A 14,405-nucleotide genomic window follows, 5' to 3' on the forward strand; every position below is an offset into this window, starting at 1 on the left:
CAAAGAGAAATAACGAAAAGGCAAATGGAGATCGAATATATGGACACAGGTGATATGTCAGAAGTATGTAAATAATGTAAGGCTTTGAAGTTTAAATCAGAGAATTTCAAAAACGTGTTTTACCTCGCGTGCATTTATTGGTTACTTTGCAAAAAAAATGATTAACTGCTGATGATGTCGATCGCTTTGTCTGTGCTGAAATTCCAAACAAAGAAACCTGTCCTGAATTATCTCTAACCTGCTCTGCATGTGTGTGGCCCTTTTGTTTTGTAACCTCTTTATGATGTTTTGCTTTGTTTTTCTACTCTTTGTCTTTTATTTCTGACCTCGCTTTGTCCTGCTCTTTTTTTTCAATGACACCTGGTCCGTGGTGATTATTTTCCCTTTTTCAAGTATTAATTTCCGTTTGTTTGCGCTCCTGCGATCTTTTCTAATTTTCCTACTTTCATATTCTTTAACTTTCTCCACATTTGAATCGCGCCTACGTTTTTTTTTTGAGCCTTTCGAATGCTCTGCTTTCATAATCTGCTCTGCATGTGTGTAGCGCCAACGTTTGTGAACGTCTTTATGAAGTTCTACTTTGTCTTTTACTCTCTTAATTCTGAGCCCGATTGGACGTGCTTTGTTTCATTTCCACTTGTTACGGGCTGATAATTACTTTCCTTATTTTCTGAATTTACACCTAGATTATCTTTTCTTTTTTGCTCTTTTTTCTCTCCAACGCTTTTGAGTCTCTTTTCTCCGTGCTGCTTTCTTCTTCGCTTAGTCGTCAACGTTTCATTTATAAGGTATTGTCCTTATACGCTTTATATGTGCCGAGACCCTGGATCTGTGTGTGCTCAAATGCTTCACAAGACTAAATGTTTTGCTGCAACGTTGTCCTATTTGATAGATTGTAAGTAGGGCGTATCTCGCAAGAATCTCATGTTCTACGTCATCGCGAGACGGTCCTGGGTCAATCTCTTGGCACAAAGTCAAATGTTTACGGACTCCGCGAGACGCACCTGTTTCCTTAAGAGGCATTAGCTCTCCGGAAATGTGTTCTTTTCAATTGCGCCGTTTTAATTAACCTGAATTTAAATAATTATACAGTCATGGCCGAAATTATCGGCACCCCTGGAATTTTCCCAGAAAATGCACCATTTCTCCCACAAAATTGTTGCAATTACAAATGTTTTGGTATCCACATGTTTATTTCCTTTATGTGCCTTGGAACAACACAAAAAAACAGAGAAAAAAAGCCAAATCTGACATCATTTCACACAGAACTCCAAAACCGGGCTGGACAAAATTATTGGCCCCCTCTACTTAATATTTGGTTTCACGCACTTTGGAAAAAATAACTGAAATCAAGCGCTTCCTGTAACCATCAACAAGCTTGTTACACCTCTCAACTGGAATTTCCAACCACTCTTCTTTTGTAAACTGCTCAAGGTCTCTCAGATTTGAAGGGCGCCTTCTCCCAACAGCAATTTTGAGATCTCTCCATAAGTGTTCAATCAGATTTAGATCTGGACTCATTGCTGGCCACTTCAGAACTCTCCAGTGCTTTGTCTTCAACCATTACTGGGTGCTTTTAGAGGTATGTTTGGGGTCATTGTCCTGCTGGAACACCCATGACCTCTGACGCAGACCCAGCTTTCTGACACTGGGCCCTACATTGCGCCCCAATATCTTTTGGTAGTCTTCAGATTTCATGATGCCTTGCACACAATCAAGGCATCCAGTGCCAGAGGCAGCAAAACATCCCCAAAACATCTTAGAACCTCCACCATGTTTGACTGTAGGTACTGTGTTCTTTTCTTCGTAGGCCTCATTCCGTTTTCTGTAAACAGTAGAATGATGAGATTTACCACAAAGCTCTACCTTGGTCTCCTCTGTCCACAAGACGTTCACCCAGAAGGATTTTGACTTCCTCAAGTACATTTTGGCAAACTCCAGTGTGGCTTTTTTATGTTTCTGTGTCAGCAGTGGAGTCCTCCTGGCTCTCCTGCCATAGCGTTTCATTTCGTTCAGATGTCGACAGATAGTTCAAACTGACACTGTTGCACCCTGAGTCTGCAGAACAGCTTGAATATGTTTTGAAGTTGATTGGGGCGGTTTATCCACCATTGGGACTATCCTTCGTTGCAGTCTTTTATCAATTTTTCTCTTCCGTCCACGTCCAGGGAGATTAGCTACAGTGCCATGTGTTGTGAACTTCTTGATTATGTTGCACACAGTGGACAAAGGAACATGAAGATCTCTGGAGATGGACTTGTAGCCTTGAGATTGTTGATATTTTTCCACAATTTTTGTTCTCAAGTCCTCAGACAATTCTCTGCTCTTCTTTCTGTTCTCCATGCTTAGTGTGGTACACTCAGACACACAACAGAAAGGTTGAGTCAACTTTTCTCCATTTTAACTGGCTTCAGGTGTGATTGCTATATTGCCAGCACCTGTTTCTTGACACAGGGAGTTCAAAGGAGCATCATATGCTTGAAATAAAACGATTTACCCACAACTTTGAAAGGGTGCCAATAATTTTGTCCGGCCCATTTTTGGAGTTCTGTGTGACATGATGTCAGATTTCTCTGTTTTTTTGTGTTGTTCCAATGCACATAAAGGAAATAAACATGTACTGTATATTCAAAAACATTTGTAATTGCAATAATTTTCTGAGAGAAATGGTGCATTTTGTGGGAAAATTCCAGGGGTGCCGATAATTTCGGCCATGACTGTACAGTAATCCCTCCTCCATCGCGGGGGTTGCGTTCCAGAACCCCCCGCGAAAGGTGAAAATCTGCGAAGTAGAAACCATATGTTCATATGGTTCTTTTTATATATTTTAAGCCCTTATAAACTCTCCCACACTATTATAAACATTTCCCACACAATTATACAGCATAAACCCTTTGTATTCTCTTAGATATTAGGTAAGATTTGTTGAAATTATGTATGTAAACACAGTTTATATACAGTAAAACCTAAATATTATTTTAAAGATATCGAGTGTCTCCGATATCACATATGTTACAGCCATAACGACAGACAGGCCACCAGCAATAAATACGTACAATGCAAGAAAAATTGTATACAGTAAAATGTGTGTACAGTGACACTAAACTATGTACATGTAATAAGTACTGCACGTAGATAATTAATTATGGTTACTCACCAACAATGACACGACGACTTGTCCGATAACGATGAGTTTAATTTTACTGCACAACAAAGGATAGCGTTACATCTCTTCTAAAGGATCCTCTTCAGGCGACTGTGTAGCACCACCGTTGTTCTTCTTCCAGTACTCTTCAATCCAAATCCCTAAAGCAGATTCCATCCAGACTACTGCCTTATCACGTCCACTTGCAACTCATTTTGCACCCTGGTTAAAAGACACTGCGGCCGTAGATCTTATATGCTTTTCCTCCTTTTTAAATAAAAAGAATCGTGGACTCATTGATGCCGTAATGGTGTCCTGCAGCGGTGTAGCTGTTCCCTTCCTTCAACATATCCAAAACTTTTACCTTTTCTGCAATCATTTGCATCTTCTGTTGGCTCTTGGATACGGCCCCTGAAGCAGTAGCAGGAGCACGTTAATGCTGAATGAGTGAGATGAGACTTCCTGGTTAATGCAGCACTCCGTCGCTGAGCCAATCAGCACACAGGAACTTAACTGTGTGCTCTGGTTGGGTAGCTTCTCAGCCATCCGCCAATAGCGTCCCTTGTATGAAATCAACTGGGCAAACCAACTGTGGAAGCATGTACCAGAAGTAAAAAGACCCATTGTCTGCAGAAACCCGTGAAGCAGTGAAAAATCCGCGTTATATATTTAGATATGCTTACATATAAAATCCGCGATAGAGTGAAGCCGCGAAAGTCGAAGCGCGATATAGCGAGGGATTACTGTAAATTAAAAAGGTGTTATCCCCCCCAGCATGCAATATAGCAGTCACAAGATTACATGAGAAGTATAGGAATAACTTAGCTTTGTTTAATATCGGCTTCCGCGGTATTACAGACGGGAAGCTTATGACAGACTCTGTCAAGAATTTGGGAGTCTTGATCTACACAGTCTGCCATCTTTCATCGCCATGCTGAAAGGATTTTCTAGACGGAGGACATAGTCTTCCGCACGTTAGCTTCAAAGTGTGCTGGCCGCAGGTCCATCCTTATATTCTGGTTGCTTCATGTGCAGGCTCCTTCTCTGGATCCAAACAAGGACAGGAAATGACTCAAACCCCACCTTCAAAAATACAGGAATAGCACAATGCCTACATACAGTTCTCATTCTCCCAACAAGGAAAGAGGATTTTGTGCTGACAGAGGACAGAAATATACTAGTCTGTCTTTAGGCTGACAGTTGTCTTTGGCTCTCTAGGAGAAGGTGGGAGCGGAGGATGCCATCATCTATATGCTACACCAATCCCTCTCTCACTTGGACAGAGGCAGTGGTGCTGTAAGAATTATGTTTCTAGACTTCTCTAGCGCCTTCAACACAATCCAACCTCTGCTCCTTTGGGACAAGCTGACAGAGATGGGATTAGATTCATACCTAGTGGCATGGATCGTGGACTATCTTAAAGACAGACCTCAGTATGTGCATCTTAGGAACTGCAGGTCTGACATTGTGGTCAGCAACACAGGAGCGCCACAGGGGACTGTACTTTCTCTGGTCCTGTTCAGCCTATATACATCGGACTTCCAATACAACTCGGAGTCCTGCCACATGCAAAAGTTCGCTGACGACACTGCTATCATGGGCTGCATCAGGAATGGGCTGGAGGAGGAGTATAGGGACCTAATCAAGGACTTTGTTAAATGGGGTGACTCAAACCACCTACACCTGAACACCAGCAAAACCAAGGAGCTGGTGGTGGATTTTAGGAGGCCTAAACCCCTCATAGACCCAGTGATCATCAAAGGTGACTGTGTGCAGATGGTGCAGACCTATAAATATCTGGGAGTGCAGCTGGATGATAAATTAGACTGGACTGCCAATACTGATGCGCTGTGCAAGAAAGGACAGAGCTGGTTATACTACCTTAGAAGGCTGGCGTCCTTCAACATCTGCAATAAGATGCTGCAGATGTTCTATCAGACAGTTGTGGCGAGCGTCCTCTTCTACGCAGTGGTGTGCTGGGGAGGCAGCATAAAGAAGAAAGACGCCTCACGTCTGGACAAACTGGTGAGTAAGGCAGGCTCTATTGTTGGCATGGAGCTGGACAGTTTAACATCTGTGGCAGAGCGAAGGGCGCTCAGCAGGCTCCTATCAATTATGGAGAATCCACTACATCCACTAAATAGGATCATCTCCAGACAGAAGAGCAGCTTCAGCGACAGACTGCTGTCACCGTCCTGCTCCACTGACAGATTGAGGAGATCGTTCCTCCACCAAACTATGCGACTCTTTAATTCCACCCGGGGGGTAAACATTTAACATTATACAAAGTTATTGTCTGTTTTTTCACCTGCATTATTATCAATCTTTAATTTAATATTATTTATTGTATCAGTATGCTGCTGCTGAAGAATGTGAATTTCCCATTGGGATTAATAAAGTATCTATCTATCTATCTATCTATCTATCTATCTATCTATCTATCTATCTATCTATCTATCTATCTATCTAGTCCTGTGCTTGGCTCGGCAATTCTAAATGCTGATGCTGAGCCCCTGTGTACCATACTTGTTCTGCCTGTATGAATGAGTCCATAACAGTGGGCACAGAGAACAGTGACATTAAACATATTATAACAGCACCATGGCAAGTCTCTTTGGTCTCGCGGGTCTTTTAAATGTCTTCCGAGAAGATCACGTATTAACGTAGCCTTGCTTTTGCTTTCCAGGACAGGATTTCTTTTTATAACAGAGAGACATTCCGGTTGATTTTGCGTCTTCTCTCATTTCACTATGTATCATATTTCTCCTGCGGTACCGACTTATTTGCACGAATCCGAGAAAAAACATGCAGCGGGCTGAAAGGATGGGCCTTCCTCACTCAGTCGCCAGTTTCGGGGTGTGTTCCTTAACTCCGCTTAGCTAGCAAACGAGAGAACAATTGAATTCAACTTTGTTTGATATTTTAAATAAAGTGTTACTTAGGTCTTGATGAGTCTGAGTCCGGATATTCTCTTAAGTGTCTGCCACATAGAAAAGAGAGATTGCAATTCAGACTGTGGATCGTGATTTTGTGTCAAAATGATTTTTTGGAAAGATTGCCCACCCCTAATTTGACTAATCAAGTTTTCACATTTACGTAGGATTCATTAACCCTTTGGCGAGCTACTTGGAAAGGGGTTGTGAGCTACTGGTAGCTCATGAGCGACATGTTGGAGACCCCTGATGTACGGGACTGCACGGTGCCCTGATCAGGTGCAAAGAACAGCAGAGAAAATAGGGGTTAGTAAGTTTGCAGAGCCATGAAAAACATTATAATCCAAAGCATATACGGAATATCAGGATTAAACTAAAACGAAGCTCTGAGAACACCATGTTACAATAACGAGTTTTTAGCAGTTTTTTAAAATGCTCCGCCATATTAACCTGGCGAATTTCTATCGGTAAACGTTTCCAGATTTGAGGTGCATAACAGCAGAAGGCCGCCTGCCTCACCACTTCTTTTGAGTTTAGCTCTTGGAATTCTAAGCAGACCCTCATCTGAAGATCTAAGGTTACAATTTGGAGTGTGAGGTGAGGCCCTTTAGCTCACATTAAGGAAGTCTGGTGGTTTGCTTTTTGGCCAACTTCTTGAGTGCCAAAGCTTAGCGAAATAAGTCCTACCAGCCTTGCCCTACACAGCCTCATCACCTCCTCACTCTTCTCCGTGAGGGGATTGTCCTTTAGCGTGGAAAGTTCTCCGTGTGTTGGACCGAAACGAGACGTAACACTGTGTCTCCTCTCTCCATATCAGGATTTACACCCTCTTGAGGATCATCAACGTGGAGAAGCGGCGGGACTCTGCCCGAGGAAACCGCTATCTGATTGAGTTGGAGCTGATGGAGCGGGGCAAGCGAGTGGTGCGCCTGTCAGAATACGTCTACATGCTGCTGCACCGCAGTCGACAAGAGGACAGCCTGGAGGCCAACGAGGGCACCACCACTACCACCACCGCCGCCGCTGGCAGCCCAGACCACACCACCGTACAGTGGAGCACCGGATACAGCAAGCCGCTGCTCTGCCAGCCAGTCCAGCTACAGTGGAGACATGATGTCATGGTGCACTTTGTGGTGCCAGGTAGGAGGGTCTCCATTCAGGGCCCACCATATCCTTAGCTTGGGAAGCGAAGCCCCATTTTGATAACCTGTGCCTTACATGTGCGCGTATGTCTGAGAGGGGAGGTGGGACAGCAGTGAGAAGGTGAGTGGGGGGGGGGGGGTGGCGGGGTCGCTGGCTAAACATTTTATGTTGTTGTTACTAACACTTGGCTGTTGCCTTCCGTATCGTTTTGATATCCACGCCCCTTTGATGTCACTGCAGGTTTGAGTCGTCAGCAGAACGCGAGTGTGTACGTGCGTAGCGGAGTTCAGCCTGCATGCCCTGGTGGGTGCCATCTTTTCACAGGATTCGTCATTTGTATACACGTCTAGGGACAACTGATATGGGAATGGACTATGAATAATTTACATGCTGGGTTACTTACGCACGTATTGATTAGCAATAAAAAAACGTGCTAGAAAAATGCACAGTTTCCGGTTAATTGTACTTTGTTTCGCAATTCCGGTGTTGTAGCGAGTGCCGCATGTAGGATTTGCCTTTTGTTAGTTCGCATCTCCTTAAATGCATGCCTGTGAAATTGGGTTGACGTGGGTTTGCCTCATAAAGGGGATCTGCACCTTTAACGAGACGGTACAGCGCAAACCAGACAAGAAGGGTATCGCTACAGCCAGGAGCCGAATGTCAAGTGGGAGGGGCCATACGCCCATTGTCTGTCCCGTTACACTAACGGTTAGGATTAGGGTTGTGGGAGGGTCAGATGGTAACAAGTAGGGCCATCTGACCCTCCCACGACCCTAATCCTAATAGTCTGATTATAAGACTTTGATTAACTCTTTTAGGGCTAATATTTTTTTGTTTGTTTCTTTTCTCCCAGGGTTGAATATTTTTCCAAAAACTAACTCTTTTAAAAAAGAACACAAAGCAATTGTTTAGGTTTAGGTTTAGGTTTCTTTATTTAGTCATGTTTACACAAGAAAACATGAAATTTGCCTTCTCAGTTTAACATATCAAATCAGCAAAAAATATTTACTTTTGACCATTGTTACTGTCTTGCATGTTGTATGAGCCTTCATACTCTATGATGTCACATACATGTTACACAGCAAAATCCTGCCAAGTCTGATCTCGCTCAAAGCAGCCCATTGCAGTCATTGCCACGTTTCACTCCTTACAATTCAGTGCATCCGGAAAGTATTCACAGCGCTTCATCACTTTTTCCACATTTTGTTATGTTACAGCCTTATTCCAAAATGGATTCAATTCATTTTTTCCTCAGAATTCTACACACAACACCCCATAATGACAACATGAAAAAAGTTTACTTGAGATTTTTGCAAATTTATTAAAAATAAAAAAATTGAGAAAGCACATGTACATAAGTATTCACAGCCTTTGCCATGAAGCTCCAAATTGAGCTCAGGTGCATCCTGTTTCTCCTGATCATCCTTGAGATGTTTCTGCAGCTTCATTGGAGTCCACCTGTGGTAAATTCAGTTGACTGACATGATTTGGAAAGGCACACACCTGTCTATAGAAGGTCCCACAGCTGACAGTTCATGTCAGAGCACAAACCAAGCATGAAGTCAAAGGAATTGTCTGTAGACCTCAGAGACAGGATTGTCTCGAGGTACAAATCTGGGGAAGGTTACAGAAAAATGTCTGCTGCTTTGAAGGTCCCAATGAGCACAGTGGCCTCCATCATCCGTAAGTGGAAGAAGTTCAAAACCACCAGGACTCTTCCTAGAGCTGGCCGGCCATCTAAACGGAGCGATCGGAGGAGAAGGGCCTTAGTCAGGGAGGTGACCAAGAACCCAATGGTCACTCTGTCAGAGCTCCAGAGGTGCTCTGTGGTGAGAGGAGAACCTTCCAGAAGGACAACCATCTCTGCAGCAATCCACCAATCGGGCCTGTATGGTAGAGTGGCCAGACGGAAGCCACTCCTTAGTAAAAGGCACATGGCCAGCCCACCTGGAGTTTGCCAAAAGGCACCTGAAGGACTCTCTGACCATGAGAAAGAAAATTCTCTGGTCTGATGAGACAAAGATTGAACTCTTTGGTGTGAATGCCAGGCGTCACATTTGGGGGAAACCTGGCACCACTCATCTCCAGGCCGATACCATCCCTACAGTGAAGCATGGTGGTGGCAGCATCATGCTGTGGGGATGTTTTTCAGTGGCAGGGACTGGGAGACTAGTCAGGATAAAGGGAAAGATGACTGCAGCAATGTACAGGGACATCCTGGATGATAACCTGCTCCAGAGCGCTCTTGACCTCAGACTGGGGCGACGGTTCATCTTTCAGCAGGACAACGACCCTAAGCACACAGCCAAGATATCAAAGGAGTGGCTTCAGGACAACTCTGTGAATGTCCTTGAGTGGCCCAGCCAGAGCCCAGACTTGAATCAGATTGAACATCTCTGGAGAGATCTTAAAATGGCTGTGCACCGACGCTTCCCATCCAACCTGAGGGAGTTTGAGAGGTGCTGCAAAGAGGAATGGGCGAAACTGGCCAAGGATAGGTGTGCCAAGCTTGTGGCATCATATTCAAAAAGACTTGAGGCTGTAATTGCTGCCAAAGGTGCATCGACAAAGTATTGAGCAAAGGCTGTGAATACTTATGGACATGGGATTTCTCAGTTTTTATATTTTGAATAAATTTGCAAAAACCTCAAGTAAACTTTTTTCACGTTGTCATTATGGGGTGTTGTGTGTAGAATTCTGAGGAAAAAAATGAATTTAATCCATTTTGGAATAAGGCTGTAACAGAACAAAATGTGGAAAAAGTGATGAAGCGCTGTGAATACTTTCTGGATGCACTGTACACGTTACACAGTAAAGTCCTGCACAGTCTGATCTCGCTCAAAGCAGCCCATTGCAGTCATTGCCACGTTGCACTCCTTACCATACGTGTTGCACTGGTGTTTCCTTTTCAATTGTCTGTTGCTGCACTTTCTCACATATATTGTTAGTGTGTACTGTAGAGAGATAAGTCACCCGTTTGACATTGTGCCATGCCACTGCCAACAAGTTTTCCGCCCTCATGAAAACCGTATTGTCACCTCTTTTCCTCTTCAGCCTGTGTCTCCTGTTCACCCTCACTGTGCCACAAGCTCCAATTCCTCTGCTCTGTAGCTCCATGAACAATTCTGGGCATGTATAAAAATTGTCCAAATGTACACAACATGACCCAAATGTCCATAGCCCTGAAGCAGCTCCAGCACAACTGGATTTGGCAAGCGACAGTTCTCTCTTTGAAAGAAATACTTTCCTGGATATGTAATTACTTTCAGGAAGAAACCAGAGTTTGCTTCTGCCAGTACAAAATCCTTTATGCCATACTTTGTGGGCTTGTCTGGCATATATTGGTGTCCGTTTTATTTTATCATAGATTCCTGCACAGACAAATCATGGCCAGGCTGATAAAATTGTTTCTATGTTGGCTCCACAATGTCAAGCAGGGGCTGAACTTTCTACATGGGGTTATAGCCTGGCTCACCCCTTGGAATTTGCTTCTGGTTATCACAGAAGTGAATAAAACTTTGCAGCATCACATACCTATCATCACGCAGCATAACCTGTCCAAAGCCACCAGGGGACGAAACACGTTTGGACCAATGCTCCCTGAAGTTTGTCACAGGTGGCTGGAGGAGGTGACCCAGCCGGGACACCCCGGTGGACCGGAAGAGGGCTTACACCCACCTCAGACCATGTGGGGGCAACCACCCTGGTTGCTATGGGGACCACGGGTACAGAGCTTGTAAGCTCAATCCTGTAGGGGCCTGTGGTCAACGCCAGGGGGCGCCCTGATGCCTTGGGGAAAATGGACCTCAGCACTTCCACCACACCCGGAAGTGCTGGGGGGAAGATAAGCGGGGACACCCAGAGTGCTTCCGAGTACGCAGCCAGCACTTCCGCTACACTGGGGAGTGCCGGTGGAAGATTGTGGAAAGCATACCCCCGGACACAGACAGACAGACACCAGAATGTCCAAAGCACACTTCTTTATTTCTATACAGCACCACAATGCCTTCCTCCAACAACTCTCTTCCTTTCTTTCTTCCTTTCTCTCTTTCTCTCTTCTTCTGACCTCCACTCCCCTCCTCACAGGCTCCATCTCCTTCCTCCTAACTCTGGCTCGTCTACTGGAGGGAGGCGGCCCCTTTTATCCTGACCCGGATGGGCTCCAGGTGCTCCCCCTGACGCCACTTCCTGGTGTGGTGGAAGTGCTGCCATCCAGGATTTCATAACCGTCCGGGCACCCCCTGGCGGTGGCCATGTCCTCCGGTAGGGATGAGCATCCCAGCTCCGGTCCAGTGGCCCACAAGCAGACCTGGGCGGCTGTCCTCTCGTGGCCCAGGGGAGGTATCGTCCAACTCGGGGACCGTCCAGGCATCCCGGCTGGGTCTGGGACAAGTTATATCACCAGTCCAGTCCCATCTCTGTTTGTAATGCCACAAAGCCCTTCATCTCGTCTTTTGTTGTGGGTTTCCACTTTGAAAAACGAGAATGCGGTGCAAGTGCAGCCTGCAATTCAAGAAATTGCTGTGCATACCTGTTTGTCTCGCCTGACAGTAGCTGAAGAGCAGCATCAGGAGAGAGCAGCCTGAAGTAGTCCAGCGGCTGGTGATCTGTCGTGTCCAACAGCAAGCCATGCTGTGTCCGGTAGCCAGTTTGGCTCCCACGGATCAATGTCTGGGTATTCCTCCCACACGAACCTTGCCATAAGTGCGTCGGCTGCGTGAATGCGCTAAGCTGGCAGCCGATCAGCTGGGGCGGCATCGGCGGGTGTCCGATCAGCTGATGCCAGTTCCTCAGTCTCTTGCTCAATCTCCTGATCACTGTCAACAAAATCAGATTCTGAAAAATCAGAGGCTGACTCAGCGATAATGTGCAAAACATCGTCTGCCGAGTATTTTCTTTTCTGCACTCGCTTCGCTCCCTCGTGAGATGTCGATGCCATCTTGCCTTGTTTACATTTTGTAACTCACGCACACGCAAGGATTAGATGGCGAGTCAATGAGTCTAACATTCCTTCGAGCAGAGAGGGAATGCATGTGACGTAACAGTGGGATTTGTCTCCGTTAACAGCTGATTGTCGCCCTCTACCCCTGGATGTCGACTTTGGTCAACAAACGCCCTCAACCCCTCCTGTCGACAAAAGTCGACTTCTGCCCTAAAAGAGTTAAGGACCCTAATCTTAAAATACACTTTTTATTTTGTTTTAGATGGTCTACCCCTACCTCAACCCTTATCTTAACCCTAAGTGACAGGGACGCCAATGTCACGGTGAATGCCTAACCCTAAAACAGCTGCATTGGCAGCCCTAATGTTAAGTTCACCTCTTTTTTTGCTTAGGTTTTAACCCTAATTTTAAATAGTTTTAGTCCCTCAGGCTGGACACAGATATATGGACCAGTTTTTATAATTATTTATTTATTGATTGATTTATGGAAATACATTTTATTTATTCCTATTATAAGAATATTTTAAAGGTTTTTTAAGAAAGTATAGATATAGATGTATGACTAGGTCTGGTTTAAGGGGTGGGTATTTTTATCACAACCTTCTTTTAGACCTATTTATTTACCTTTTATAAAACCTATTTATTGTTTTAGTATAGGGATAATTTTAATAGGGAATATTTATTTTTATGGTGGGGGTGGTTTTTAGTATGGTGGCATGTATATAATTAAAACATTTTTTATGGCAGGAGTGCGCCAGTGCCACTGTCCTATGGGAAACTTTTCCTCTACTAACCTTAACCATAGTGTAGTGGGGCATACATTGGGTTTATGGCCCCTCCCACTTGACATTCGGCTCCTGGCTGCAGACATAGTTGGCCTAACCCAAAACTTGATGGGACGGGAGCCACCTGCGGGAAGTGGGATTTTTCTTTTTCCAGAGTTACAAATGCGACACGTCTCAACAAATTTTTTGCTTGTATTTAGCACCAAACTGCCATTCCGGTAGGACAAGTCGTTACTGTTATTGGTGTCGGCTGACTGTGTGTTCCGTTTGCTTCCGGCTTCCGTTGCCCTCTTCCAACCTTAAGGAGAGTAAAACAAGATGGTGGTATTTTTGGTGAAACATGTTACATCTCGCATCCTAATTTTGTTGTTCGGGGGGTTATGTCAAAAAGTATTTTATCTCGTCTATAACTGTGTAAATTTACCCTTTCTTTTCGTTACTGCTGATCTGGGACATGTGTTGAGTGAGTTAAACAGAACTAGTGTTGGCCGTGGAACCCTGTAAGATTTGTATTAAGTATATTAAATATTACTGCAATCACCATAGCCGTATTGTGATCGTTTGGTTGCCTCCCAGGGTAATGGAACAGTCTTATAAGATTTGTGGAGCTGCTTCTCTTGCTGCATGACTGCCAAGAACCCAATGTTTGAGATCAGCATGTGCTGAAGGTGTAAAAGCACAAGGTATGTCCTGTGAGACTGTATTCATGGGTTAAACATTGACTAATGGAGTAAGTGAGAAGAACAGTAGGACCAGGGTAGGAATGGGGGGCAATTACTTTTTCATATGGATGATATGGGTGGTAGTGAACTTTTTTCCTTCAGTAAATCAAATAAACATTTAAAAACTGTGGGTTCTGTTTACTCAGATTGCCTTTTATATCCTCCTCGATTTATTTGGAAAGTCAGAAACAATGAAGTTTTATGAATTAGCAAAAATGGAGGTGACCTGGAAAGGGGGCAAATACTTTTTCACAACACTCTGGCCTTTTTCGGAGGCGTTTCAGCCATGGGTGTTTTTTCTGTCATAACTACAGGGCTGCTATTGGCTGGATGATGTTGACATATACACCATTGCTCTTTGAGGTTTAAAACCCCGCCCTACTTTGAGCTCTGTCTTCATGAGGCGCTGGATTGGTTTAGAAATGTGACACTCAGTGATTTGTCAAATTGTTCCCACCCTCGTTTAAGTCAAAGTCTAAATGGGTACCGTTGTGTGCAAAAGTTTGTGAACCTCTGGACAAATTACATATATACTGACATACGAAGTAAAAAAAAAAATATAGTAAATACTAGGAAAACTACAACAGTGTCATTTTTATGAAATTGTTAATGAACTGTTATGATTTATTTGATGAAATGAAAAAAATGTAAAAAGTGCAAAAGTTTGGGCACCCTGCTAAGCCACACCTTAGTACCACCCCCTTGGCATAAATTAGCATGTTTGTTTTTCTTTAT

General features: G+C 44.2%; 1 protein-coding gene across 1 annotated transcript in view; it reads left to right on the plus strand.

Moving 5' to 3' along the window:
* Positions 1-14,405, plus strand: part of b4galnt4a (beta-1,4-N-acetyl-galactosaminyl transferase 4a) — a 717,903-nt gene that overhangs the window by 672,224 nt on the left and 31,274 nt on the right. Inside the window, 1 exon segment of the mRNA XM_051923408.1 lies at positions 6,896-7,218. Coding sequence (XP_051779368.1) covers positions 6,896-7,218 — 323 coding nt within the window.

The sequence above is a fragment of the Erpetoichthys calabaricus genome, chromosome 2, assembly GCF_900747795.2.
Source record: "Erpetoichthys calabaricus chromosome 2, fErpCal1.3, whole genome shotgun sequence".
NCBI classification, from domain to species: domain Eukaryota; kingdom Metazoa; phylum Chordata; class Cladistia; order Polypteriformes; family Polypteridae; genus Erpetoichthys; species Erpetoichthys calabaricus.